This window comes from Xiphophorus couchianus, chromosome 20 (assembly GCF_001444195.1).
Source record: "Xiphophorus couchianus chromosome 20, X_couchianus-1.0, whole genome shotgun sequence".
NCBI classification, from domain to species: domain Eukaryota; kingdom Metazoa; phylum Chordata; class Actinopteri; order Cyprinodontiformes; family Poeciliidae; genus Xiphophorus; species Xiphophorus couchianus.
Window position 1 is genome coordinate 25,035,583 of NC_040247.1, and position 25,422 is coordinate 25,061,004.

Here is a 25,422-nt window from a genome sequence, read left to right on the forward strand (position 1 = left end):
ATTTGAGGCAAGACTTGAGAAACGGTGACACCCTCCAACCAAGCTTAAGCAAATTTGCAAAGAAAAATGGGCTATTATTTCTGCCTCCAGATGAGCAAGGAGGCCCAAAAGATATTCAACGTTAACTGCAGTCACAGATGGTTCTAAAATGATTTCATTTTAACAAATTCTCGAAAATTGCATATCCTTTGTCTTCCGTTTTGTAATTGTGTCACCCTTTGCGCTGGTCCGCCACATAAAACCACATCGAAAACCATTTTAGATTTTGGTTGCAACATCACACAACTGGAAAAGTTCAAGAAGGGCTTGAACTTTTGCAAGGAAGTGTTTCCATCCATCCATCTTTAATCTTTTGAGGGTTGCAGGAATCAAGAAATCACTGCGTACAGGCAGGGCACTCCGTAGGCAGCTCACCGGTCCGTCGCAGTTCAGCACAGAATCTCAAAACGCACAACTGCAACACATATACAGTTAAGGATATTATTAGCAGTTAGCACAACATGCATGTTTACGGTCTGTGAAAACAAGCCGGAGTACCTGGAGAAAACCCACGCCTGCACAGGAAAAACATGCAAACTCTACTTTTAACTAAAAAAAAAAACAAAAAACACAACTTCTTGCTGCACAGCAACCGTGCTCACAACTGTGCCACCATGGAGCCGCTGTACAATTTATAAATCAAATGTGTCTTTGTTTCCAGCATTGTGTGCTGTGAAATCCCAGCAGAACACCAATAGCCTTGTGTTTGCAGCGGTTCAGTGCAAGCTACGATCACCGCATTATGCAGCTCCTGCGCCCCAAAGCTCATTTATATCTTTTCGGTATCATTTGCTAATTTGCACAAATCTAATGCCGTTGAACTGAGTTATTTCTCCTCGCGTTCATCTAAAAATATGCACACTCGCAAGGAATCAGGTGTTGCATGGTCCCGTTGGAGGAATTCTGAGCCAAGCGCAATAGCTGGCTGGCAGCCATATCCTTATTACAGTTATCATTGTCTGTACCATTTCCCCAACATCAGGTCCTTGTAAGTAAAAGTCTACTCATAAAACTAGAACTGAAGGTATTTTGAAGATTTTCCAGGATGTTAAGGTGTAAAATTCTAACTGCTGAAAGTTTACACCAATCCCAAATAAAATAAAATAAAAACCCTTCAATTGAAGCAACACTGAGAATGTGGGCTGCAGACTGAAAGTGTTTGTGAGAGTATCTACACTGCAGTGGGAGTTGGGGTGACCTCCATGACCTGCCAGGAAGAAGTAAACGTGTAGTAGGCCAGTGATGTGGGAAGAACACACGGAGCCACAATCGATCCTCAAGTAGTCACAAGCATTTGAATTAATTACTGAATTCAGCGAGCGGCGAGATTTCACAAATGTTTGTTTTTTTACGAGCAGAACTTTTCTAGTGACTCTGAGGCGCCGGTTGCTCTTAGATCGCATGTGAACGCTGACGGCCGTCCAGCCACCTGTTCAGGGTCAGAAAAAAAAGTGCACCTGCTTCAAGGAAGGACAGCAGTATGGCCAACTGAGATGAGTCAAGAATATTTTCTAGGATTACAAAGAAAAACAATGAAAAAAATGTCATTACAGAGAAAGTGCCTGTTTAGCCAATTTTAATAAATACTCTTTAAAAAAGGTTTTTCTGAATAAAATTAATGCAAAAATATTCTGATTTAATATACTTTTTTTTTGTTTTACATTTTGTCATGTGACAAACCCAAACTTCAATGTATTTCATTTGGATTTTACACAACAACCAACAAAATGATGTATAATTATAAAGAGAGATTTTTTTTTTTTGCCAAAATCCCCTTTGGCAAAAAAGTGACCTTATGTGAAGCCACTCCTAAACCAGTGGCACCACGAGATTCAGCTTTCCTGGCCTAAGGAGAAAGAGAGCTTTGAAACCTGTTCAGTGGTCCAAAGTTTGCAGATGAAAGTAAAGTTTGAATTTTATTTGGAAAAGTGCAGAAGTCATGTTGCTTGAAGTCCAATGTGACGATTCTCCAGTCAGTTATTATCTGAAGTGCCATCATGTCCTGGTGTTAGTCCACTGGGTTTCCTAAAGTCCACAGTCAACAGTTTGCTCAAGAGTTAAGAGAGTGAACAAAATGCCTTTAGAACTGGAAACCACAGGAAATCTATAAATGGACGGTTTGTTGCCCGTCACCTGCAGTAAAATTATGTTTTATCTAAGCTTGTTTGCAGACAAGAGAGAAATTCTACCATTGGACAAATGCTATTTGCTTGTCAGTCCAGAACCTAGGACAGGTTGAATTTCCAACACTTTGTAAAACTCTTATTTGAAACTTTTATACACTCCAAGATATTACAGATATTGTATGTCAACCATTTTTCTTGACACAGCTTTCTTAAAAAGAAAAGAAAAAAGTCCAATCCAGCCAGTGACCAGTTTAGGCCTACCAGCTGTTAGCCTCTTCAATGCTAACCCAAAAATAGTCTGTTCTCATTTGCCAGCGCCGGCCTACCATTAATCAGATCAGTAGCTGCCTTCAGAATTGATATAGCCAAGACTGGATGCACAATAGTCTTAATTAGCCCAAGATTATTAGTTTATTTCTGTTTTCCTGACCGAGAAATCCAAATGGTTTTTGGCATAACCTCACAGTGACCCTTACGTACATGGAGAGGGTCAAAGATCTGGTGAGGGAAAGACTTGAAGTACTAATAAACAACTTCATATTTCAACTTGTGGCCTTCCTCAAGGTCATTCGGGTTTTTTCTTTATTTTTTAAACTAAAGAAGTTAATAACACCGCTGTCTACTAAAGGTAGACTGTCTTCATCTAATCACGACTTTACAAAAAAAGCTTTAAAAAGAAGTCAAACTATCCCTTTAAAGGCTTTATATAGTTTTCACTCAGCTTGTTTGTAATGTAACTGTATAGAAAATTTACACGTATTAGTGCTCATTTCACGGTTATAAAACACTTTGCAAGGTTACGTCCAAGCAAAGACGTCAGTAAAAGCCTATTTGTTTTAAGCAAGCTTTGGAGGGCAGCACTGCTTGTAACATCTCCTACTGATCCACCAAAAAAAAACCCCAAAAAACACCCAGGATTGTCTCGTAAAATTGCAAACCCATACTATTTCAAGTGTTGTTTGTCCACATACTTGTTAGCAAGAGGATCATTTAGAGAATCTCCGCATGTGGCAAAGCCATCTGAAGGCGGTGAGCGATGGCGAGTCCAGAGTCCATCTTTAATTCAGATGAGTCATGCTTCTCTGGCGAAGAGGGGTGCAGAAAGAGACATCAGGTTCAAGATTGATGATGAAGAGGGAGGCGCGCACAGCCAGAGTAAGACAGCTGAGGCGTCCAATAAAACAGCAGGAGACTTGAAGTTCATATGTCATGCCATATCTATCGATTAGGCTGAGCAATTCTCTGCTTTTAGTCATAAATCACTGCAGGAGTTGTCCTTTCTCTTGTTTTTGCTGAGCAAACCCGCAGCTGACGAAAATGTAGGTGAGATGAATATTTTAGGACTGTTTGTGGGAAGAACATTACATGGCATTCCTGAAGGCAAGAGTGAACTTTGGGCTCTGCTTAGCTCACCCTGGTGCATCATAGCAGAGTCACAGATCTGGAGGAGACAAAAATCACAGCTCAACAAGCCCTAAGTGAATTCCAACTTCACAGCTGGTGTAAATGGATTTGGATAGTGGGAAGAAGAAAAGTTGCATATTATTAACAGCAAGACCATACAAAACGTCGTTCAGAAAAACATACAGACCAAAAAAAAAAAGTGCATCAAAATTGTTTTTACGTGTGCACTTTCAAATTGTATTTAAAGCAGAAAAGTAATTTTATGACGTACTTCTTTGACACAAGAAGAGCCTTTGGAGCCCTGCCTTACTTAAAGCACAAATGCATTTCCATTTATGGATTGGTATGTGTATCTGGAGCTGTGTACTGCAACTGTTTTTTTGTTGAGAAAAGAAAACTGATTATTTACTTGGCAAAAAAAAATTTAAAAACCTGTCCGATGGGAATTTGTCGAATGGGTGTGTTCTGTCCTCACAAGACGTGAAGTTGACTGCATCACTTTCTTGCTAGACAGATGGATATGGATTGACTTCCTTTGCATTATTCTATAGAAACCTCGTAAAACTTAAATAAACAGATAAATAGTGTATTGTCTTACAAGTGTGCTCTTAACTGCAATGCTGCGAGTAGAATGGCATAAGAATTCACAAACCAACATGTAAACCTATGAAAAGCTACTATCTCCGTCCGGTAGCTTGCTAATGCTGATTCTCATGCAATTAAATACACCATAGTATGCATAAGTCCGTGTAGACATGCAGCACATACTTAGATGCTGCCCCCTGGTGAAAAGCAAAGCAAAAATCATCAATACATGGAATATGTAAAATCATCCTTTATTCAAACTTTTCAATAGAGAAATTTAGATTTTCTTGATGCAGTAGGCGTAAATTTTAAATTCTATACAAAATCGTATGTAAAACTTTAGATGAAACATTTACAAATATACAAGAAGAAACTCTAGTTTCTTAAGACAAACACGCTAAAGACCTACAGGGCTGTCCAGTAGCACACCAAAGCAGTAATGTGACATTACCGCTGTCAGCTTGCAACAGGAGTAAAAATGTGTGTTGGGAGGCAACAGAAATAGACTGCAGGAGAAGAAGAAGAAGAAGTTTGGTATAGCAACAAAGGTTAGAAGCCTGAAAAACTATTAGTATTAGAAATTGTAAGTTTAAATCGAAAGGATAGATTAACATAAAGAACACCCAACTCTAAGCATCTGAAATCTAAAATGTCATTTCAAACATATCCTGTTGTGGATGTACTTTTTATTTTATTTTATTTTTTCAGCTTTAAGCAATAGGACACACTTGAAGCGTCACATAATAAATAAATAGCTAAACATTAATTTAAACTTTGATTTTTAGTAAATAAATACAATGTAAATTTTAAATATGCCGCAAGGTAATGGAGATGAACAGAGTGAGCTTACAGCAGGGTTAATTGTGTGAGAATTGGTTGTATGGCTTATTCAAAGTTAGGAAGGCAACTCAGCAGGTTACACAGTTTGGAGTTCAAACTAAAAATCAACAAAAACTAGAACGAGATCATCATTCAAGAAAAAAAGGAAAAACATAAACAAACCGGTTGTCTAATACAAGTGATTTTCATAGCTTTAAAGCCTAGCTTGCATACGAATATTCAGAAAATAAACCAAACTATGATACAGTGCACAGTTGTACATTATGTCTTTTGTTCACACAAAATAAAACCTTCATAAAACACGTTTTACTTTTGCACCATCTTGAAAGAAAAGAAGGTTTTAACAGGGCAGATAAAGGGGCATTAGTGAACGACTGCTCTGAAGGAAAAGAGGCATCGCTTGAGGAGAGAGGTAGAGAGGCCTTCCAGTATGGCTACGATTGTATTTTATGATAGCAGGTGAACCTAAAGAACCTTTAAATTCACCAAATAGATCATCTCCTCTCCTTTTTACCCAAAGGAGTCATTTCCAAGTGGGAGCGTTTTGGTCTCTCCACTCACGTCGCTCCCTCTTTCCCCTCTAGTCCTACTCTCTCTCGCTCTCTCTAACATCAAGGCTATTTGAGAAAGCCCTTGTAGAGGAAATGAGAGTGACTGGTAAATCTCTCGTTCTCCAGGCAGAAGAGCAGGTCCCTGAGATTGACACGCGTGATGCGCTGCCGAGTGAGTCTGGAGCCGGAGGAACCAACGGTGCCGGGTAGAGACGAGCCTGTTCCGGATCCCTGAAAGATGTGGAAAAGTTAAGGAAGAAGGAAACGGTGAGTTGATCCTGACGGCGCATGACAACATCTCCGCGTTTAGTGACGTACTAGTGACACTAGTGTAGTGACAACTACAAACATACTAGTGCATAACTGTGCAGTGAAAAAAAGTGTGCTACAAAAGTGAGTACACCCACTACATTTTTGTACATACCTTATGTCTTTTCATTGGATAACATTTAAAATATGACACTTTGATGCAATGTAAAGCAGTCGGTGTACAACTTGTAGGGTTTCTGCAGGTTTTTACCAACTCAAATTTAATACTTTTTAAGACTGTACCGCAAGGCCTGTATCTCAACAGAAATGTACAAACATCGTCCATTTGGTGGTAAATTTCCACTTACCCATAACGGATGCAAAAAGCTAGCTAGCTAGCAAGTGTACATTAGCTGTGAGTTACCAGTAGCCTCAACAGTGAAGCAAAGAAGATGTCTGAGCCTAACTCAAACTTTTGCCTGAGATTTAATCCTGCTGCTAAGACACAATTTAAGACATGTGACTAGTATATCAAAGACCATATTACGTTTTTCTAAGAGATTTTAAGGCCTTCATTTTAGATACATCAATTTAAGACTTTTTAAGGATGAGTAGACACCCTGGTTTGTATAACAGCTTATTTTATCCCCCGAAAATGATGCTGCCACCAAAAAGTTTTACTGTGGGTGTTGTTTGGTTTGGACTGATGCACAATTTTGGTGTTAATTCTTCATTTAGGAATTTTTATATCGACCAAGAAACCTGTATTTAGGTCTCATGGGATTGTAAAGTGACAAAATGTGGAAAAGTTCAAACAGTATGAATACTTTTCCAAGACTTTGGAATTATCTAAGGCAGAGGTGTCAAACTCCAGTCCTGCAAACACTTCTTTGGCATCACACGAGTCACACAAACGACAGGTTGTTACTACTGATGGAAAAGACTGAGAAGACAACAGAGTTCTTTGTTACATTAGCAGAATATTGACAAAGTTTTGCGCACATTTGCAATGGAAACACAGCTATTGCTTTTTAGATTCTCATCATCATTTACCCATAATCATCATAATTACATGAAAAAAAGGCATAAAATGTTTTACTCTATGTGTAACAGATCCATATAATACATGAGTCCCACTTTCTAAAATGAGTGACAAAAACCGTTGAACTCTTTTCCTGATACTCTGCTTTTTCCAGCTTTTACTCGTACAATTGAGCATCAGAGAGCAAACTGAGTGTTTGGACAGAAAGCACCATATGGCCGGAGCTTTCCCTGGGTTAGAGCCTGCATGTTCTTCTGAGCACACTTCTCTTCCAGATTCCACCCACGGTCCAAAGACAAGCAGATTACACTGATCAGCGATGAGCGAGGGAGCTCATAAAGACCGTTAGCTCAATCAAAACGAATGATTATGTTGGCAAAGCAGAAGTAAAATCATTTAAAGGAGATAGAAGGTAATAAAAAAAAAGGTACGTTTAAACGCCTTTTAGAGCGAGGTGAAAATTCAATGTGAATATTTTGCGGTTTTAAAAAAAGTGACACCTTTCCAAGTATGCCATAAAGCGTTAGCTGTAACTTTAAACTGCACTAAAAGCAGCAGGAAGGGCAAATTCTCAAAGGCCAGGGAACAGTTTCCTCCAAAAAAAGATTGAAAAAAAGCTTTTCTTCACAAGAACAGGGAGAATAAAGGATGAAAGTCTAAAATGAATGTGTCATTTCATTAGACGTACTTTAATCGAACTTGTTATGATGCGACGTGTGTTTACAGGAATCAGCTGACGGCTGCAGTGAGAACAGAGTTCTGCTTGACCTAATGAGAGGCGACACTCTGCACGCTTCTCTGCTCGAGACGCAGAGCAGTTGGTGAGAACTGCCGGTGACAGCTGCTGACAAATTCAGCTGTCTATCCCCAACACAGCCACCGGGAAGCAGGCTCGACTCTCACCGCTAACATTTGTAACCATTAACAAAAAGAATGTTTCAAACTGGAGCTATAAATACACTCAGTGACTCCCAGAAAGGATCTGTTGATACCAGTGCCTTGCTAAAGTATTCATATCTCTTTTGTTAACGTTTTAATCACATTACAACCTCAAACGTCAGTGTGACTTTTTTTTAATTTTAGTTTGTGATGGGGTGATCTTGTCACGACAAGCAATAAATCAATTCATCGCACGCTAAATTAAAAATGAGCTTGATCATTTCAACTTGGACAATAATCTTTAAAAAGACACTTCCCTTTTAATATTGTTGAAAAGCCGCCATTTTGATAAACACTGGAAACATTTGACATCCACTATGAAGTAGTTAGTTTGCACTTTTTTCCCATATAAAAATTCTACTTGGCTCTTTTGTTTTCCCTGTCCAAGAGGAATGATTCATATTTTTTTCGAATGGTTCCAGATGCTTCATAATCTATTTTAATTATTGTTGTCTCAGTTGTTTTGTTTAGTTATCTTGGATATTTAAAATGTTTTCCAGTTCCAGTGTTAAATGTTCTTGATTTTTGAGATGGTGTTCTTGCATTAGTATGTCAGTATTATTATTATTATATTAGTTGAAAATGTTCTCAAAATGACAATGTTATTGTTTATCGTGATACTTTCTGGCATAATTTATGGTCCAGCAAAATTTGCTATCGTGACAGAATTATGATAGGCCAACACAAAATTGGACACAATTATAAATGGTAGGCGAAATGATTTTTAAGTTCACAAATGTATCAAAACTTGATTGTCCACCTAAACTGACAAGTCTGGGCAAGGGAAATATTAATCAGAGAAGAAGTCAGATGGGCCAATATAACTCTGGAGGAGCTGCATAAATCCATAAATCTGGTCATTTTGAATTACTGGCAAAAAGACGTCTGTTTTTTAAAAAACGCATACAACAAGCAGCCTCTAAAAGTCTCCAGATTTTATAGACCAGAAGAAACATACCTCAAAAGACTTGCAACTGAAAGCCATGAATCGTTTTTACAATTATCAATATCAATTATGTGACACTTTTTGTTTACTAGATATTTTTAAATGCATAAAAGTTTTTGACTATGAGAAAAAGTTTAGATGCTCTAAATATTGGTTGCGAGGCACTGTGTGAAAACTATGGCTGAGTTGTGCTGTCAAATAATAACCAAAACATGCAATTACAGAATATTTTCCAACTAATCCTTTTGCGTTTTTCCCTGATGTTGCGGTAATAAAAACAGGACAGGTTGGAGAAAAAAAAACAGACAGACGAGAGAGATGACCCAGAAACCTAATGCATCCGGCCATGGATGCTGCAGGTGCACAGGCATAAATCGTGCAAACATTAATTATCGTCTTCATTGTTACCTCAGCTGAAGCAGATGAGGATGGAGAGTCCAGGTTCTTCTTCTTCTTCCTGGGGCCAATGGCTGCCAAAGCAGTCAGGTTGGCCTCCCTCTGTCTCATCTGAGCCAGCTCCTGCTGCTGCATCTGGACAACACACACACACACACACTCACCTTAAACTGAATCAGCCGTAAACGTGACAGAGAGACCTGCAGACTGTGCTCCGCCTCAACTCGTACCTCTTTCGCCTTCTGTTTCAGACGCAGCTGCTCCGGGTCCTCTTGCCGCGCACGGGACTGAAAAAAAGAAAAAACAGGCAAAAAAAATCCACTTATTTTTGCACAAGATAATTAAAAGGCAAGTGGTGTCAATTAAAAGCTCTTATTAAATAATCAAGCGTTTGACGTGCTGCACCACTTAAAACCACTTGTTAAATCTAACCTCAGCGGAGTCACAGTTGTAGGCAGAACATGTGTTAAGTCGACTGTTTATGGTAAAGACAGAAATGTAACACGACAAACAAGCAGACATACAGTATGTGCTAAATGATGGCAATAACAGGTTTCATTTCTGAAGTCACTTTGATCGACTTAAGCATGATTGAGAATTTGTGGAGATTAGGGTTATGGCAAAGAGGCCTTTCAACAACAACAATAAAAAAGTTAGAGCGTATCGCCACAAATTATTACTGTAAATACCAACAAATTAGGGATTATCAGAAAGATTGTCCTGATTACAGACGAGACTTTTCATAGTATTTGAAATTATGTTTGTTTTATCAAAATGTTAAAAAAACCCATAAAAAAACCCACAAAATTTATATATTTTTAGATTGATACTCCTTTTTACATTACTAAATTCCCTTTTGAGAGATGGCTGCCTTGATTTCTATCAGAAACAACTCTCTGAGTATTATGACAGTCATTTAAAAACAAAATAGGCCAGGTGTACAGATAACTATGAGCTGAACTTTAGACTGCAGTATATGGATATACCTGTAGGGCTGAACCAATTAATCAATAATCGTCAACTAATTTAGTATTCGATTAATAGTTATACCTCAAGTGGTAAAGCTTTAGCATCATCCGGTTCAAATTTACTAAAGAAATCATTTAGTAAACTTCATTTTCATTTTAGGCAATAAAATGTTTATGTTCTTATTGAAAAACTGAACTATTTGTTTATTGGCATCCTTTAATGTATTTCTAGTGTAAAATGAAAAATCTGTAGAATGAGCCCATTTTAATTTTTTTAAATCAGATTAATCGTCAGAATAATCGATTACTAAAATAATTGTTAGTTGCATCCCTATGAATCTCTATTAGAAATTCTTTTTATTTGGTCCTTTTTAATTTTTCTGTGAAACTGGATTTTCATTAGCTGCAAGCAACAATCATCAAAATTAATAGAAAAAAAACACTTCAAACACATCACTGTTTGAATAACGGATAGATATAGTACAGGTTTCACTTTTTACCTAAATAAATTAATGTTTCAATAATACATTGGGATATGTTCATGTACAGTAAGCTTCAAAGTGGTTACTGACCATGAATATAACCAACAATTTAAAACCCTGTGACCAAGCTAAACCTTATTAAATGCACAGATTCCTCATGACAAAGGAGCTCCTATTGGTTAACAAAAGTAGCATGTTGGGATTTAAATTCACCAACAAACTACAATGAGCCAGTATCAAGAGCAGGAATTTACGACTTCGAACGTAAAGTCCTAAAACTAAGGGCTCTGACTCAGTTTCAGACTTTAAGTCCCCACAGAAATCCTGGACAGTTGAAGTCGTTCTTAACAAAACAGCAACAACCAGAAGTCTTCAAATGTAAACTTTGAAACACAGAGAGGGTTTGTTTTCTTCAAGCTTACTCTTATAGCGTCAGCGAGCTTTTACACATTCTGGCTTCAACAAACTAAAATCTATGGATCATTACCTATTTAATGTCATGTGGTTAAATCTGATGTTAGAAATTCAACCCAAATACCAATTAGGACGCTTGCTGACAGCGGGCTCCCTGCGGGCGAGTCATAAATCAATCCCAGCTGACCCTGGGGTCAAACCGCACGGCGCTCTCGAGTCAACTGAAAAGCTGTTGAGTGACTAAAATGTCGGATGTAGGCAAAACATTTAAGACAGCTGTTTATGGTGAACACAAAACTGTAATAGGCAACAAAAGGCATTAACGTGTGTTAATGAAGAAAAGCGACAGGTTTCGTTAATTAGATTCATGATGGCGTACCTTAGCTGCCTTCAGCAGGATCTCCCTCTCCTGCTCTTCCTTCCGCTGCTTCTCCAGCTGGTCGAGCTGCTCAAAGAACTTCAGCTGAGTCCGAACGTCACTGCTCTGCTCATAGCTGTCATCCTCCTGCTAAAAGACGGCGTCGATACAATGCTACATCAGAAGAAGTCAATGTTGAACCTACTGGTAATCATTTTGAAGCCGTATTATGTTTTTTTTTTCCATTTATGGCACAATCAAGTAACTGTGCTGCCTTCAGTCATGTCAAAAAAAAAAAAAAGACATAATTTAACACCTTGAATTTGGGCCTCCTTCTCTTTAAGAAGATCCTGCTCTTTCTGAAACGCCTCCTTCAGGAAGTCATCACAACATGGCTACTCTGTTAACCCTTTAACAACCTTTTTATCAGCGTTGCACTGAGAAGGAGCTTATGTAATGAGCTCAGCAGTTCCAACAGGTGTTTGCTAATTGCTGCTGGCTAGTCTGAAGGAGCTGAGTGAAAAAGTCACAGGGGAGGGCTGATCTGTGAAGTGGCAGCTCGGAACCAGCGTCTCTGAGGAGGGACGGCTAGGTCCATCCAGGCGCTTTGTACAACTAAATGGTAGCCATGGGAGATTAAAGGATTTCTCTAACATGCATGAAAGAATGAAGGCAACACTCCCAGTATGTTTTTGAAGAGCTGCCTTAAAGGGGAAGCTCAAAGCAGCTGTCCCTTTAAGAAATCTGGTGGAGATGCAGCATTAAGCTTCTATGCCCCACTAATGTTGAACAAACTGAGTTCCTTTAAATCAAGGCCAAACAACCACCTGTTTAAAGTTACTTTTGATTAATGGTAAATGGAACACTGATCAACATTTTTTTATGTGTAATGGTGATTTTGATGATGGCATCTGACAAAATGTAATGGTTATGTTTCATAACTGGTTCTATATTATGATATAAGACAGTGGCCCTCAACCTTTTTAGTACCGTGGACCGGTCAAGACTTGGCAATTTTGCTGCAGGAAGGGGGTGGGGGGTCTGATAATGCTTCTGCATGTTGGCGTTCCAGCTAAAGCCTTTTTCTTTTTTTTTTTGCCCCGATTTTCCCTTTACGACATTCTTACAACGTCCTGCAGTGTGTGGTGTGTTACATGGTGATGTGTTGAATATGCCCAATCTAAAATCAGGCATATTCAACATTGTCTTGGCCCGATTATCGCAGCCTGTGAGGTTTTCCCTGACTGGGAGCGAGAACGCAGCCTGTTGAATGTGACAGGTAGGCAATCAGAAAGTGTGGTGACGTAAGAACGGAGGGGAATCCCAGACAGTTGACATGGAGCAACTGAGAGTCCGGTGGACATCAGAGGTGATATGTGGAAATGTTTATTACTATATATAGAGGTAATTTTTATATGTTTATTATATGTTTATTCAGTTAAAAATATTAACTACAAAAAACATAGCTCACCTCCAAATCATAGTGCAGCAAACACTATGGCTGCTCCCGTCGTCTTTTATCAAACTCCTTTTCTTTTTGTTACGTCTTTTATCACTTAAAATCAGCCACAAACTATCACTATTGATCTACATCGTCATCCGTGTTTGATTATTCTAAATTCACGTATGGTATGTTGGGGGGTTTTACTGAATGTTCGTGAGTTTAATCGGTTCGTGTGTGGTGTGTTGCTCCTGCCGTGTGGCTGGACACACGAACTGATCGAACCTGTTGTACCTTTATCAGGTCTCTGTGGTCACAGAGGTTTGGAAAATCGGCCGATAATCCTTAAATCTTGCCATGTGAACCAGACCTAAAACTCACAAGCTCCTCTCCTCTCCTCTAGTCTTGACCGCTGCCCTAACGCTCTATGATTCTGGTCACTATGGTAACGTTTACATATCCCTTCAAAATAAGATACAGATGCGCCACAAAAACAAACATTTTACTTTTGTGAAAATTTTAACTCACGATAACGATGGGAGCCCTGAGCTCGTTTCTCTGCAACGAGACGGTCCCATCTGGGAGTGATGAGAGACAATGACACCCGAAGTGTTGCTTATGCACAGCGTGCTTGGTATCTAAGTAGTGAAGCAGTTTGAAGGGTTCGTTCCCTCATTAACGAGCCGGTCACCATATCATGCAGAGCGGGCTTGGACTGTGGGAATCACCTGCCGGGATAAATCCATTCTCCTGTCTCTTCTCTGCGCCTTTTCCGCTCGCAAAGAAACTTTCCAAAGAATCTGATCTGTTTCTTACTCATTTTGCTGCTTGTGGCTCAATGTTGGCGCGCAAGACGTAACCAAGAGAATCTGGTTAAAGGATTTTTAAAATAAAAGCTCCTCCAGACTCAAATAATACATAAAACGGAAATATTTAATTATTTCTTGCGCGCCCCGGTACCAATTGGTCCACGGACCGGTACCGGGGGCTTGGGGACCACTGATATAAGTCACTTTGAGCTGCCTTGGTGATGAAATGCGCTCTGCTAATAAGCTTGACTTGGTGTAATTCATCAACAAACCTTGAAGTTGATGTTTTTCTGCTGGGCTACATGGGAGACTTTTTCAAGTAAGTTCAGAAGTCGCTGCTGGGTGGCGTGAGAGATGTAATTCACCACTTCAGTGCCGAGCTCCGTAACGCCATACTTCATACCTGGAGGACGAAACAAACGGTGCGGTGAGAGACTGACCGATCGGAGGATCTCGTACGATCAGGAAGGACTAGAGCCTCACCGATCTGCAGCATTCTCCTCTGCAGCAAGGCGTAGGAGAGGAAGGCCTCGTCCTTGCAGGAATGCGTCACCGCGCCGACGAGTCCGGAGTTAGTTGCCAGGATGTTAGCGCTCTCCTCTGATAGGTTCACTCCCGCCATGGAGGCCACGTCGTTGATGTCGTCGTCATCTCTGCTGATGCAGAAGCAGACGTGTTGTGGTTACAGTATCTGACAGTCAACGTTGTTGTTCGGCAAGACTTATTTGCTTTTTCTGCAATAATTTTACATTCATCTCTCTTCACAAAATTATATTAAGACAGAACTGTTTATGACGGCGAGTGCAGAGTTATGTATGCCGATTGGAAACTTTGTAGTGTATTTTATTTAGATTTAATGTGATAAGGTAGTATATCATTTTGACCTTGAAGGCCAATTAAATGCGGATTAGCATTCAAAAAGTCAGCCCCCTTTACTAAGCATGGTGGTGGCAGGATCATGCTGTGGGAATGTTTTTCTTCAAATCGGTCAAAGTTGATAGGAAGATGAATGAAGCTAAATACAAAACAGTTATAGACTAAAACTTGTTTATGAACAGACAATTTAAAAATGTTTAATGAAGGCCTGCATTAGAAAATTTTTGGTTATTTTAACGAACAATCATTTTATTTTTACTTTAAAACAAACAAAAAAAAACATGAAACATACAAAAAAAAGAGGATTGATACATGCCTTTCCTACGGCTGTTGGTTTCTGGACAATAATTTAAAAGTTTCAAATGCAATAATGAGTGAAAAGTAATGAAGGAGGCTAAATAGAAATGTGTGAGAGACATTTCAGATTTTCATTTACAGAGATAATTCTGAAACATGTATATTTTTCCTTCGACTTTACAAATGTGCCCATTTCATGTCATTCATGAAACAGCTGGGTCTGTCGTGTTCTATCACTCTGGGTTCATCTTCGTATTCCAGCTTGAAAACCTTACCAACTTCTGTGTAAGACTGATTCAATAAAAGAGTTTGGGTGATGAATTTTAAAAAAAGAGTTTCTAATGCCTGAAGAAGTCAAATTTTATGACTGTCGGTGCCTTTTCGTTTTAGGACCAAATCCCAAATAATAATTTGTGGGTTGTGACTCGACACTTTTTTGAAAATGCTCAAAGGGCATCTGTGCTTTTCGCAAGGCACGGTACCAGCAGCAGGAAAAGAGATGAAGAGTCTCACTTGAAAGTGCCACCCGCTTCTTTCAGCTTGTTCTTCTGTGCCTGCGTCAAGGCGACGGCGGAGACTTGCCTGGAAACAAGTGCCACCTCGGGTCTCAGTTGAACCGCTGCAATGTGGGTAGCAGGGGGGGAGGGGAAATGACAGAATAAACTACGTGGATGCAGAAGGACACAGAAACAAAACAATGGCGTTGTCAGGGTGACGCCTCACCTGGCTGCAGCTCCTTAAGCTGCACTTGCTGCTGTCCCACCATGATGCGACCCGGGGTTTGATTCCGCAGAGCCATCATGGGGGCGGTTGGTAGAGTTACCTGAGGTCTCAGCATTGCTCTTTGCTGCTGAGGCTGGAGAACCTGAGGGGGATTTAATACTCACACATTATAACCAGATCAAATGGCAGCTATTGATTCCATGCAACGCACATGGCAAAAGCATGTAGTGTTTTTCCTCCCCATTTCAAACTTAGAATCCAGAAAAACTACCTCAGTAACTACGCTTTAGACTCCTATTCTTCCAACCCAGAAAATGAAATAAAACCAGAGGATACTTACTTATACCTATCTACCAACCCTGAATAAGAGTATATAGTTTATCTAATTTAGATACTTTGGATCAACATTATTAGACCACTCTCTAGACTCCTGTTCTTCCGACCTAGAAATGGGATTAGACCAGATGATACTTAACAACCCTGAACAGGAGCACCTAGTTTACATACTTTAGATCAACATTAGATACCTTTTCTTCTCTTGCTCTTTCTTTTGGTTTGTTATTTTGTTTGTATTTCCTTTTAATTCCTGTAAAGCACTTTGTATTACCTTGTTGCTGAAAATGTGCTATATACCTTTACCTTTCAAAACTACTTAACAAATAACATTTTAAAAAATACACAACTGTAATTCTGGACCCATCAGATGCTTATAGAGTGATGAGTAGAGATTTGCCATATGTTATGTTTGTACTCCACCCCCCCCCACCCCCACCCCCAGCAGTGCACCGCCCACTCTCAATAAAACTAACTGTTCTCCACCCCCACCCCCCCCCCCCACTCCCCCTTCTGTTTGTGTGGCCTGTTTAGCTCGGCTTGATTCGAGACGATGGAAAGAACGGCTTCAGGGAGAAACGGTTTCATTAAAGCCGAGCGGTGAAGACGAGCACAAAACACAAGTTGAACATAGAAAATATCACATTCAACAATGTTTCCAAAATGGGGAAACATTTAGATGGCGGCATCCTAGATTTAACACCAGTGCAGATTATTATAGTGTAAAATAATCAACTGTAGCAAGCTGTAGTTACATTGCTCCGGTTCATTAGGATGCTCCTCTACTTGAAGTTTGCATTCATTTTTATTTAAGATTAGGCCGATTTGGACTGTCGGGACCTACATGTTGAAAATCACTCATTTTAGAGCTCACACATGAATAAAATCAGCTAACATTTTTGGAAATATTAATAAAATAATTTTAATCGAGTGTAGGTTTTTTTGTTTCAGCATCCATTCTCACTAAAGCCTTTTTTTAGGAATTCAAACTGATAACTGAGTTATGTTTTCAGTGTCCTCAAAGAAATAATCTGAAGTTCTGCCAGAAGCTTTTCATCCCGACAGGAAAAATAGGAGCAGAGACGTTTAGCCTGTGAGACAAAAACCACTCCTAGGAGTTAAAAAAAAAGAAAAAAAAGGTCAACTGGGGTCAAAGTTTATTCATTATCCTGCTGGCTTTTTGAGATTGAAGAAAGAGATTTGTTTCTCTTTTGCACTGGAGAAATGCATTTACAGTTTGTTACAGCTGGAGGTGTTTGAAGATAATGAGTTAATAAAGCTAATAAGTTAATAAATGAGTTAATAAAGTGTTCAAAGTTTGACCATTGGACCAATGTGGCCCTTTGCTTGAGCCCGGACTGCAATACAAGAATCTTGAAGATTTGAGAAGTTGCATGCTTTTTTTTCATTTACAGAAACATGAGACACTTAATGCTTTGGCTCTGAAACGATTTAGGGCTCTTTTTTTCTAGAAAAATTTGACTATTTTGTTTTTATCATTAGCTATTTTATATTTTTACACTTTTAATAATGGTAAACTAAGATTTTTATGCCAACTGAGTATTTTCAAAAGCACAAATTTTGGCACGAAAGGCGAGGAGATTGAACATCACATTTTTTTGCCGACACTCTTACGGCTATGACTGAACAAGACATTTGAGTCGACACGGTTCATCAACAATCATCATAGTGTGGAATGACTTTCTTCAGGTTTTACGCTGTAATCGCTATGAAACACTGAGATTAATGCTGTGCATTGTTACCAGTGACGTAGTCTGTCCTTGACTGACTGTTTGCTGAAGTTGGGCTCTGCTGCCTGGTGGTGGAGTCATGAGGCGGGGGGCGGGGCCCAGGACCACCGTGGTGGACATGGCTGAGGTGGAGGAGACGGCCACTGAGGCCGGCTGAGTAAGCTGACTCTGCTGGATGAAAGCTGCCGAGTCTGGGGTGAGCTGCCTCAAGGCTGGAAGGCTTCTCTACCAAATTAATAAAAGTAGGCAAATTATTTAAGGTGCAGCCGTAGCATAGTAACAACCTTAAAGTGTGCTGCTGTTGGCTGAAAGGTTTAAACGTGACAGAAATACATGGGCGTTCTCACCTTCAGGAAAGGCACTAGGTATGGTTGGGGTGAGGAATTAAGCTCTTTGTACAATCTGCTGGTGAACTCTTCAGCTTCCAGCTTGTCTTCCTGGGAAAACAGCAAAAATCGAAGGGTTTACATTTACGTGAATATACTTTCTTACTTTGTTAGTGTCTCAGGGGGATTTTTCACAATTGCAAATGTAAATGTCACTGTATGAGGCATACTCACCAGCAGGTCTTTGACCAGCTCCCTCACAGTTGCTGCAGTCTCTGTGGACTGTTTCCCGCTGGATGCCAGCTTGATCAGTGTAGACAGGAAGTTCTTGCATTTCTTTACATTCTCCATTGTCTCCTATGGCAAACAGAGACGATCCGCATTTTAAACAAGCCTGAAGACTCAAAATAACAACGGTGTACGTCACAGGACAAAATAATCAGTGTGCATGACTGGATTTACACGGATGTGGGCCTTTTGGGCTGGAAACCGTTTTGGTGCACTATCCACTAAAAGAAAAGTGCTTTCGCTAATGAAAATTACAGTGCATTAATAGGCAGTCGTATTTATAAATTGATGATACCAACTGATGATGGTGGATTTAACACGTCCATTGACCAGTAGCTCCATGTTGTTGCCCAAAAAATAAAAAACAAACAAAAAAATGCTATTATTTCATCATTTGCTAATACTTGAGTGCTGTTTATATTCATAAAGAAAAGCCCAAATTATTATCACAACTCACTTGATGTATGACTCTTACGTACAGTAAATGGTTGTAAAACACATGAATTTATGAAAAATAAAAATTTGTGCAACTCCTTATCCCCCCGCCCCAAAAAAAGAAAATTGGAGCTCTGGACTACCACCCCTATAAGCCCTTTTGAAAGAAGTGTTTGAAGTGAGCACTTCTTACCTTGCTCACAGTTACAGAGGTAACCGTGGTCCCAGGTGTTGGAGTGAGCGTTCTAGGGGCCAGTCCTGGCACTGTGGCCCCTACAGAGCTCTGGGAAGAGACAAAAACAAACAAACGTGTGTCTTAAAAAATTTATCAAAATGAAAGCCTGTAGAGGACAACCTCACAACTTTGAAGTCCTAGTTGGTTAGAAATATATTTTGTTACAGCACAGCAGGTAAAATGCTCCACAGAGCAAACCAGACATGTTTTTTTCTTCGCAATTTTGTTTCTGGGGAAAACCCCACCGCAGCCTTGTGTTGCATTACGTAATATTTATGCAATTATGCAATAATTACATAAATATGTATGTATTCACAGCAATTGTATCAATGCAAAAGCAGAATGCAAATGAGCAGTTTTGAGCCATGCATTGTACATAGCAATAATTTCTATTGGATAGAATGCATAATAAATATGTTATTCTGTAATTATGTAAATACACATTAAGAGCTTAGGTTTGCTTAAACGGTGCATAATACATTAGTAAAGTATCCACATTCCCTGACATTTTCCTTTTTTGTCATTTTCAATAATGTATTTTTCACAACACATAGTACTGCATTATCGTTAAACGGAAGGAAACCGATAATGGATTTTACATTTATTTTCAAATGAAAGCCTAAATTGTATTTATCCATTTTTACGTTGATAACCTTTACATTAAATTCGACCAACTGCCTTCACAATAACCCCATTAAGTCCAGTTTCTCCAAGTCTTAAACATCTAATGAAACACAGTCAGAGGATCCTGGGGATTATAATACACAATATAAATCAAATTTGAAAGCACCATATCATTAAAAGAGAACACGTTTGTAGAGTCCTGTGCGTAGAGAGCATCTACACACCGGCAGGATAGGCGCTCTGTGAAGAGCAGTGGTCGCAGCGAGTGATACTGGGGGCGGACAGCCTGGTCGGATGATGGCACCCGGAGAAACTTGTCGGCTGATGATTGTGGTTCCAGGAGCCTAAAACAAAAAGAAGCAATTACAGACTAACAACTAGAAGGTTTTACAGTTTATTCAGTTTCCTTCACTAACGGTACCTGTGCCGCAGACACATTTGTTGGCGTGGCGGTCCGAGGTGCCATGCCTCCCTGCGCCTGCGCTTGCATTTGGGCCAGAGTCTGCTGAGGAATCACCAACAGCTGCCCACTCTCGCTGCGCACGAGCACCATACCTGAAGCGAATCAGAAAGCTGAGTCAGAGCGACAGCAAAACACTTAAAAAGGCATCTTATGCTTTATTTTTGTGTGAATTATGACGGGCTGCTTCACTGATTTTTTATTTTATTTTTGTATTTTGTGAAGCACTTTCTAACATTTCTTTATACAAATAAAGTATTATTATTGTCAGGAAATGCGGGTGGTGAGAGTGGTGAGGCAGATGCAGCGGACCCAGGTATGATGAATATGATGTTTTAATTACGGAAAGCCAGTCAAAACAACGAACAGCAGGCACAAGGAAACACTGACGACGAACTGACTAGACATAGACGACACAGAAGCTAACATTGACGAGGACCCGACGAGGAACAAAGGACACAGGTGGAGTTAAATACACGGGAGGGTAATCATAGAAACGAGACACACCTGGGAACAATCAAGGGGAGGACAGGACAACGAAGAGACTTAAGGGGACAGAAAACTCTAAATAAACACAGAAAGACACAGATCATGACAGTACCCCCCCCTCAAGGGCGGCTACCAGACGCCCAAGAAAAAAAAAAAAAAACCCAAAAAACCCAACAAGGGTGGGTGGAGGGGTGCCGGACGGCGGGCCAGAGTCCAAACTAACAAAAAAACAACCCACAGTCGTGGGCGGAAAAACAAGAAGGGCCAAGAGTCCATAAACAACAAAAAAAAAAACTACCCACAGGGTGGGCGGAGGCAAAGGAGGCGGGAACCACTGAGGTGGTCTGGCGGTCGTCCGTGGCAGCGGGAACTACGGAGGCGGTCCGGCGGTCGTCCGCGGCGCTGGAGGCGGGAACCACGGAGGCGGTCCGGCGGTCGTCCGCGGCGCTGGAGGCGGGAACCACGGAGGCGGTCCGGCGGCCGTCCGCGGCGCTGGAGGCGGGAACCACGGAGGCGGTCCGGCGGCCGTCCGCGGCGCTGGAGGCGGGAACCACGGAGGCGGTCCGGCGGCCGTCCGCGGCGCTGGAGACGGGAACCACAGAGGCGGTCCGGCGGCCGTCCGCGGCGCTGGAGACGGGAACCACAGAGGCGGTCCGGCGGTCGCCCGCGGCGCCGGAGGTGGCAACGGGGAGTCCCGGGGGCCGCCCACAGACGGCGACGACGAGCCCCCCGAGGCAGGGTCTCGGAGGGAACGCTGAGGGTCTCGGTCTCGGAGGGAACGCTGAGGGTCTCGGTCTCGGGAGGAACGCTGAGGGTCTCGGTCTCGGGAGGAACGCTGAGGGTCTCGGTCTCGGGAGGAACGCTGAGGGTCTCGGTCTCGGGAGGAACGCTGAGGGTCTCGGTCTCGGGAGGAACGCTGAGGGTCTCGGTCTCGGGAGGAACGCTGAGGGTCTCGGTCTCGGGAGGAACGCTGAGGGTCTCGGTCTCGGGAGGAACGCTGAGGGTCTCGGTCTCGGGAGGAACGCTGGAGGTCAGGGTCTCGGGTGGAACGCTGGAGGTCAGGGTCTCGGGTGGAACGCTGGAGGTCAGGGTCTCGGGTGGAACGCTGGAGGTCAGGGTCTCGGGTGGAACGCTGGGAGTCTGAGTCGGAACGCAGGGAGTCTCGGTAGGAACGCAGGGAGTCTCGGTCGGAACACTGGGGGTCTCGGGAGTCGGGGTCTCGGGAGGAACGCAGGGAGTCTCTGGAGGAACACAGGGAGTCGGGGTCTCAGGAGGAACACAGAGGGTCAGGGTCTCGGTTGGAACACAGGGGGTCTCGGTCGGAACACAGGGGGTCTCGGGAGTCGGGGTCTCGGAGGGAACGTAGAGAGTCTCGGGAGTCGGGGTCTCGGCGGGAACGCCGGCTGATTCGGCCTCGGGTGCGCCGGCTGGAACGCCGGCTGATTCGGCCTCGGGTGCGCCGGCTGGAACGCCGGCTGATTCGGCCTCGGGTGCGCCGGCTGATTCGGCCTCGGGTGCGCCGGCTGGAACGCCGGCTGATTCTGCCTCCGGTGCGCCGGCTGGAACGCCGGCTGATTCTGCCTCGGGTGCGCCGGCTGGAGGTGAGCCGGAGCGGAGCCTCGGTCCCGGCTGCGGGGGCGAACCGCAGCGAAGCCTCGGAAGCGGCTGCGGGGGCGAGCCGCAGCGAAGCCTCGGAAGCGGCTGCGAGCCGCAGCGAAGCCTCGGAACGGGCTCCGGGGGCGAGCCGCAGCGAAGCCTTGGAAACGGCTGCGGGGGCGAGCCGCAGCGAAGCCTTGGAACCGGCTGCGGGGGCGACAGCTCCGGAAGGCGACGAGGGGCCGGGTCCACCGGCGGCTCACGTCGCTGTCTCCGGGCTGACCGTGGAGGTGGCGGCTCCGGAGAGCGACGAGGGGCCGGGTCTGCCGGCGGCTCACGTCGCCGTCTCCGGGCTGACAGCGGAGGTGACGGATCCGGAAGGTGACGAGGGGCCGGGTTCACCGGCGGCTCACGTCGCTGTCTCCCCCGGCGTGAGTAACGGCGGGGGCCGAATCCGGAGGGCTTTGGGGTGGTGACTGGTGGGATCTGACATCTTCTAAATGCCAGGGTATAGTCTGAGTCCAGTCCCATCTCCTCCAGCAGCAGCGGAGATGGCAGGATCTCTACGTCCTTGTAGAGATCCCGCTGAGCCAACTCCAACTGCTGCTGGAACCATGCCTCCTGGTCGTGCTGGGCCATATGCTGCATTCTCACCGTTCGGTATGGTCGGGTCCTTCTGTCAGGAAATGCGGGTGGTGAGAGTGGTGAGGCAGATGCAGCGGACCCAGGTATGATGAATATGATGTTTTAATTACGGAAAGCCAGTCAAAACAACGAACAGCAGGCACAAGGAAACACTGACGACGAACTGACTAGACATAGACGACACAGAAGCTAACATTGACGAGGACCCGACGAGGAACAAAGGACACAGGTGGAGTTAAATACACGGGAGGGTAATCATAGAAACGAGACACACCTGGGAACAATCAAGGGGAGGACAGGACAACGAAGAGACTTAAGGGGACAGAAAACTCTAAATAAACACAGAAAGACACAGATCATGACAATTATAGTGTTATTATTTCATGTGTTTATTGTAAAGACAAGCGTTATAGTTGCAGTTCATAAATTTGGTAAACTTGCATTATAAGTTTTCTGTTTAAACTTGCAATAACTTATAAAACGCTAAAAGACAGCTCAACCTCACTTACCCGGGGGTATCTGGATGTTGTGTACACTGGGCTGTCCCGGAGAGGCCTGTGGGAGCCTCGGAGCCAGCATCTGGGTTGTTATCCCGGGCGCACCTGCGGCTGACATGCCAAGAGGTCTGGGAGCACTGATGGAGCTGGGGGCGGCGGCAGCGGGCTGTGGTGCTGACTGGATTATCATGGTTGGCGGCTCTGCTTTAATGATGTGCGAACCTGCGCTGACGGGCTGCCCGTTGTTTACCGGCGGATTTTGCGTGCCAGTGCCCGTCTGACTCGTCGCATTAGCAGCCACGGCGGGACTCGCGGTACTGCTGCCGTTCAAAGTTGTGCCCGACCCGGCTGTTTGCATAGGCGGCCTGACAAGCGTCACCGTGGGTCCTGCTGCTTGGCTCGCAGCAGAAACACCGTCCGAATTCATTAGCGGCGTCTGAATGACACTGTTTGACGAGGGGGGCAATGAGACGCCGGTCAGCCCTTTTGACAGCACTGCTCCGGTGCTGACAGCCGCTGCTGATATCACAGTGCTGCTGCTGCTGCTGCTGCTGTTGTTGTTACCAGTGCCACTTGTCGCTTTCGCCCCCTCCAGAGGGGCAATGCTTCCTGACTTGTGAGAGTTCATAGTTTGGCTCCCATTAAAAGTCTGCACAGAGTATGAGGCCACTTTCCCCGGTTGGTTAGGGGGGAAACTTATACCGTCACCGACAACAAGTGGGTTTCCCGGCTCGTGTCCCCTTTTGGTGTCGGTGCTCCCTGTCGATGCGTCCATGGCTGAACCATTTGGGAACTCGCTAAGCGGAGACCCCCCCTCTGCACTTCAACTAGTTTAACCGGGAGTAACACACGCTCGAATGTGATGGGGGAAGACTACTGTACGTCTGTTGCTTTTCTCTGCAGACTCCGGCGCTTGCTTCTCGTTTGTTCCCAGAGAACAAGTAAGGAAAACAACATTAGTAGTTACGGCGTACCTGCTTTAGCAACCGTCTTGACCAAGTCCCAGCTGGACATTAGCTCGAGCTACCCCCCCGTCCCGGAACTATAACCATGTAATTAACGGCTGCCTCGTGCCAACTCAAACTAATAAACAAGGACAGCTGTGACTCTACAGACCGTGGAGGATGGCAAACTACCGCTTTATTCTCCCCCGTCTGTGAAAAGAGTTCATCCAGCAGACTGGGGCCAACCGCCATCTTCGCACTCCTGCGAGCTTGTGAAAAGTGAGGTACTTACTAACTGACGTGCGCCTGCGCACAACGGCCGAAAGTCCACAGACCGGGGAGCTCTCTGAGCGGTGATTGGCTGCTCCGTCTACTAAAAGGCGGTACCAATGGCTTCAGCTGTCATTCTGGGAGAAATGGAAGAGGGCATAGCATCTCACCGGGACGATATGTTTTCACCGAATTTTTTCATACTAGAAACCATACTTTGTCTTAAACTACAGATAATCCTTTTCAGAATTCAATCCTGTGACCTTTGGTGGATAAATACCCAGGTTTGCTGCAAGCGTAATGTTCAAATTTCAGAGTTTATTCACGCTGGATGCACCGGGCAAGATGGCTGCAGCGAAACGAGGTTTCGGTTGTACAGAGACGTATAAAGACGCCCCACCCTTTTAAAAAATGACTGTTTAGTCTTGAGCTTTGTAGCTAAGACTAAACGCTCCGCGCTGACTTTTATACACAACAATAAATGTTGTTATATTCATGTTTTAAAGCATTAATAATAATCTAACAATCCCTTATTAGTAAATTATAATATGTGTTTTTATCTGCATCCAGGGACGTTTTTAAGATCTTGAACCTTTGGGTACTTAGCCCTGCCTTGGAAAAAGAAAAGCTTTGTCAGCTGCATAAGTTTTCAATTATTTATTGAAAAAATAATGTAGAACCTTTTTGCAGCTGGGGCAAGACACTCTTAAGAAAATCATGTAGTGTATTTCCCACAGAAGATTGCAGACATATTTCACACCCTGTTAGTGCAATGACTTGGATGGAGTCAACCTTTTAGTGGAGGAAGTAACTCAAATCTATGCTTAGTACAGTAGTAGAACAACTTTTTCTCCTCCATTGGGCTCAGCAGTACTTCGCTGACTCAGGAAAAAAGATTCTGACTTTTTAAATGTAGCTTCTTTAAGCAGAAGTAAAAAAAAGTAAATGAAAACTCTTGAAATTAATAACAATCTTCATCAATATGGATAACTATGGTTTCGTAATTAAAGCTAAAAAGATACTTTCTATGTATCATAAAATCAC

General features: G+C 42.9%; 1 protein-coding gene and 1 long non-coding RNA gene across 5 annotated transcripts; one reads left to right on the forward strand and one right to left on the reverse strand.

Annotated features, from left to right (window-relative positions):
* Nucleotides 1–4,386: 4,386 nt before the first annotated feature.
* On the reverse strand, nt 4,387–25,117 carry LOC114135781 (transcription initiation factor TFIID subunit 4-like). 4 transcript variants are annotated; one of them, XM_028003358.1, is made up of 15 exons: nt 23,177–25,117; nt 19,899–20,032; nt 19,702–19,821; nt 18,812–18,901; nt 18,130–18,252; nt 17,917–18,006; nt 17,582–17,794; nt 15,486–15,627; nt 15,276–15,381; nt 14,073–14,245; nt 13,862–13,992; nt 11,361–11,486; nt 9,348–9,404; nt 9,130–9,252; nt 4,387–5,776 (listed from the first exon to the last, which is right to left on the reverse strand). In XM_028003358.1, the coding sequence occupies exons 1-15, from the start codon at nt 23,937–23,939 to the stop codon at nt 5,612–5,614; spliced, it is 2,556 nt and encodes an 851-aa protein (XP_027859159.1). In that variant the 5' UTR covers nt 23,940–25,117; the 3' UTR covers nt 4,387–5,611. The 4 variants fall into 4 exon arrangements, with proteins under 4 accessions (XP_027859159.1, XP_027859160.1, XP_027859157.1 ...); XM_028003359.1 differs by having other exon boundaries at nt 14,073–14,242; nt 23,177–25,113; XM_028003356.1 differs by having other exon boundaries at nt 11,361–11,489; nt 23,177–25,113.
* On the forward strand, nt 5,702–9,032 carry LOC114135783 (uncharacterized). Its single transcript, XR_003593656.1, has 2 exons — nt 5,702–5,812; nt 6,991–9,032. It is a non-coding gene; the product is annotated as an uncharacterized LOC114135783 (long non-coding RNA).
* Nucleotides 25,118–25,422: the final 305 nt, after the last annotated feature.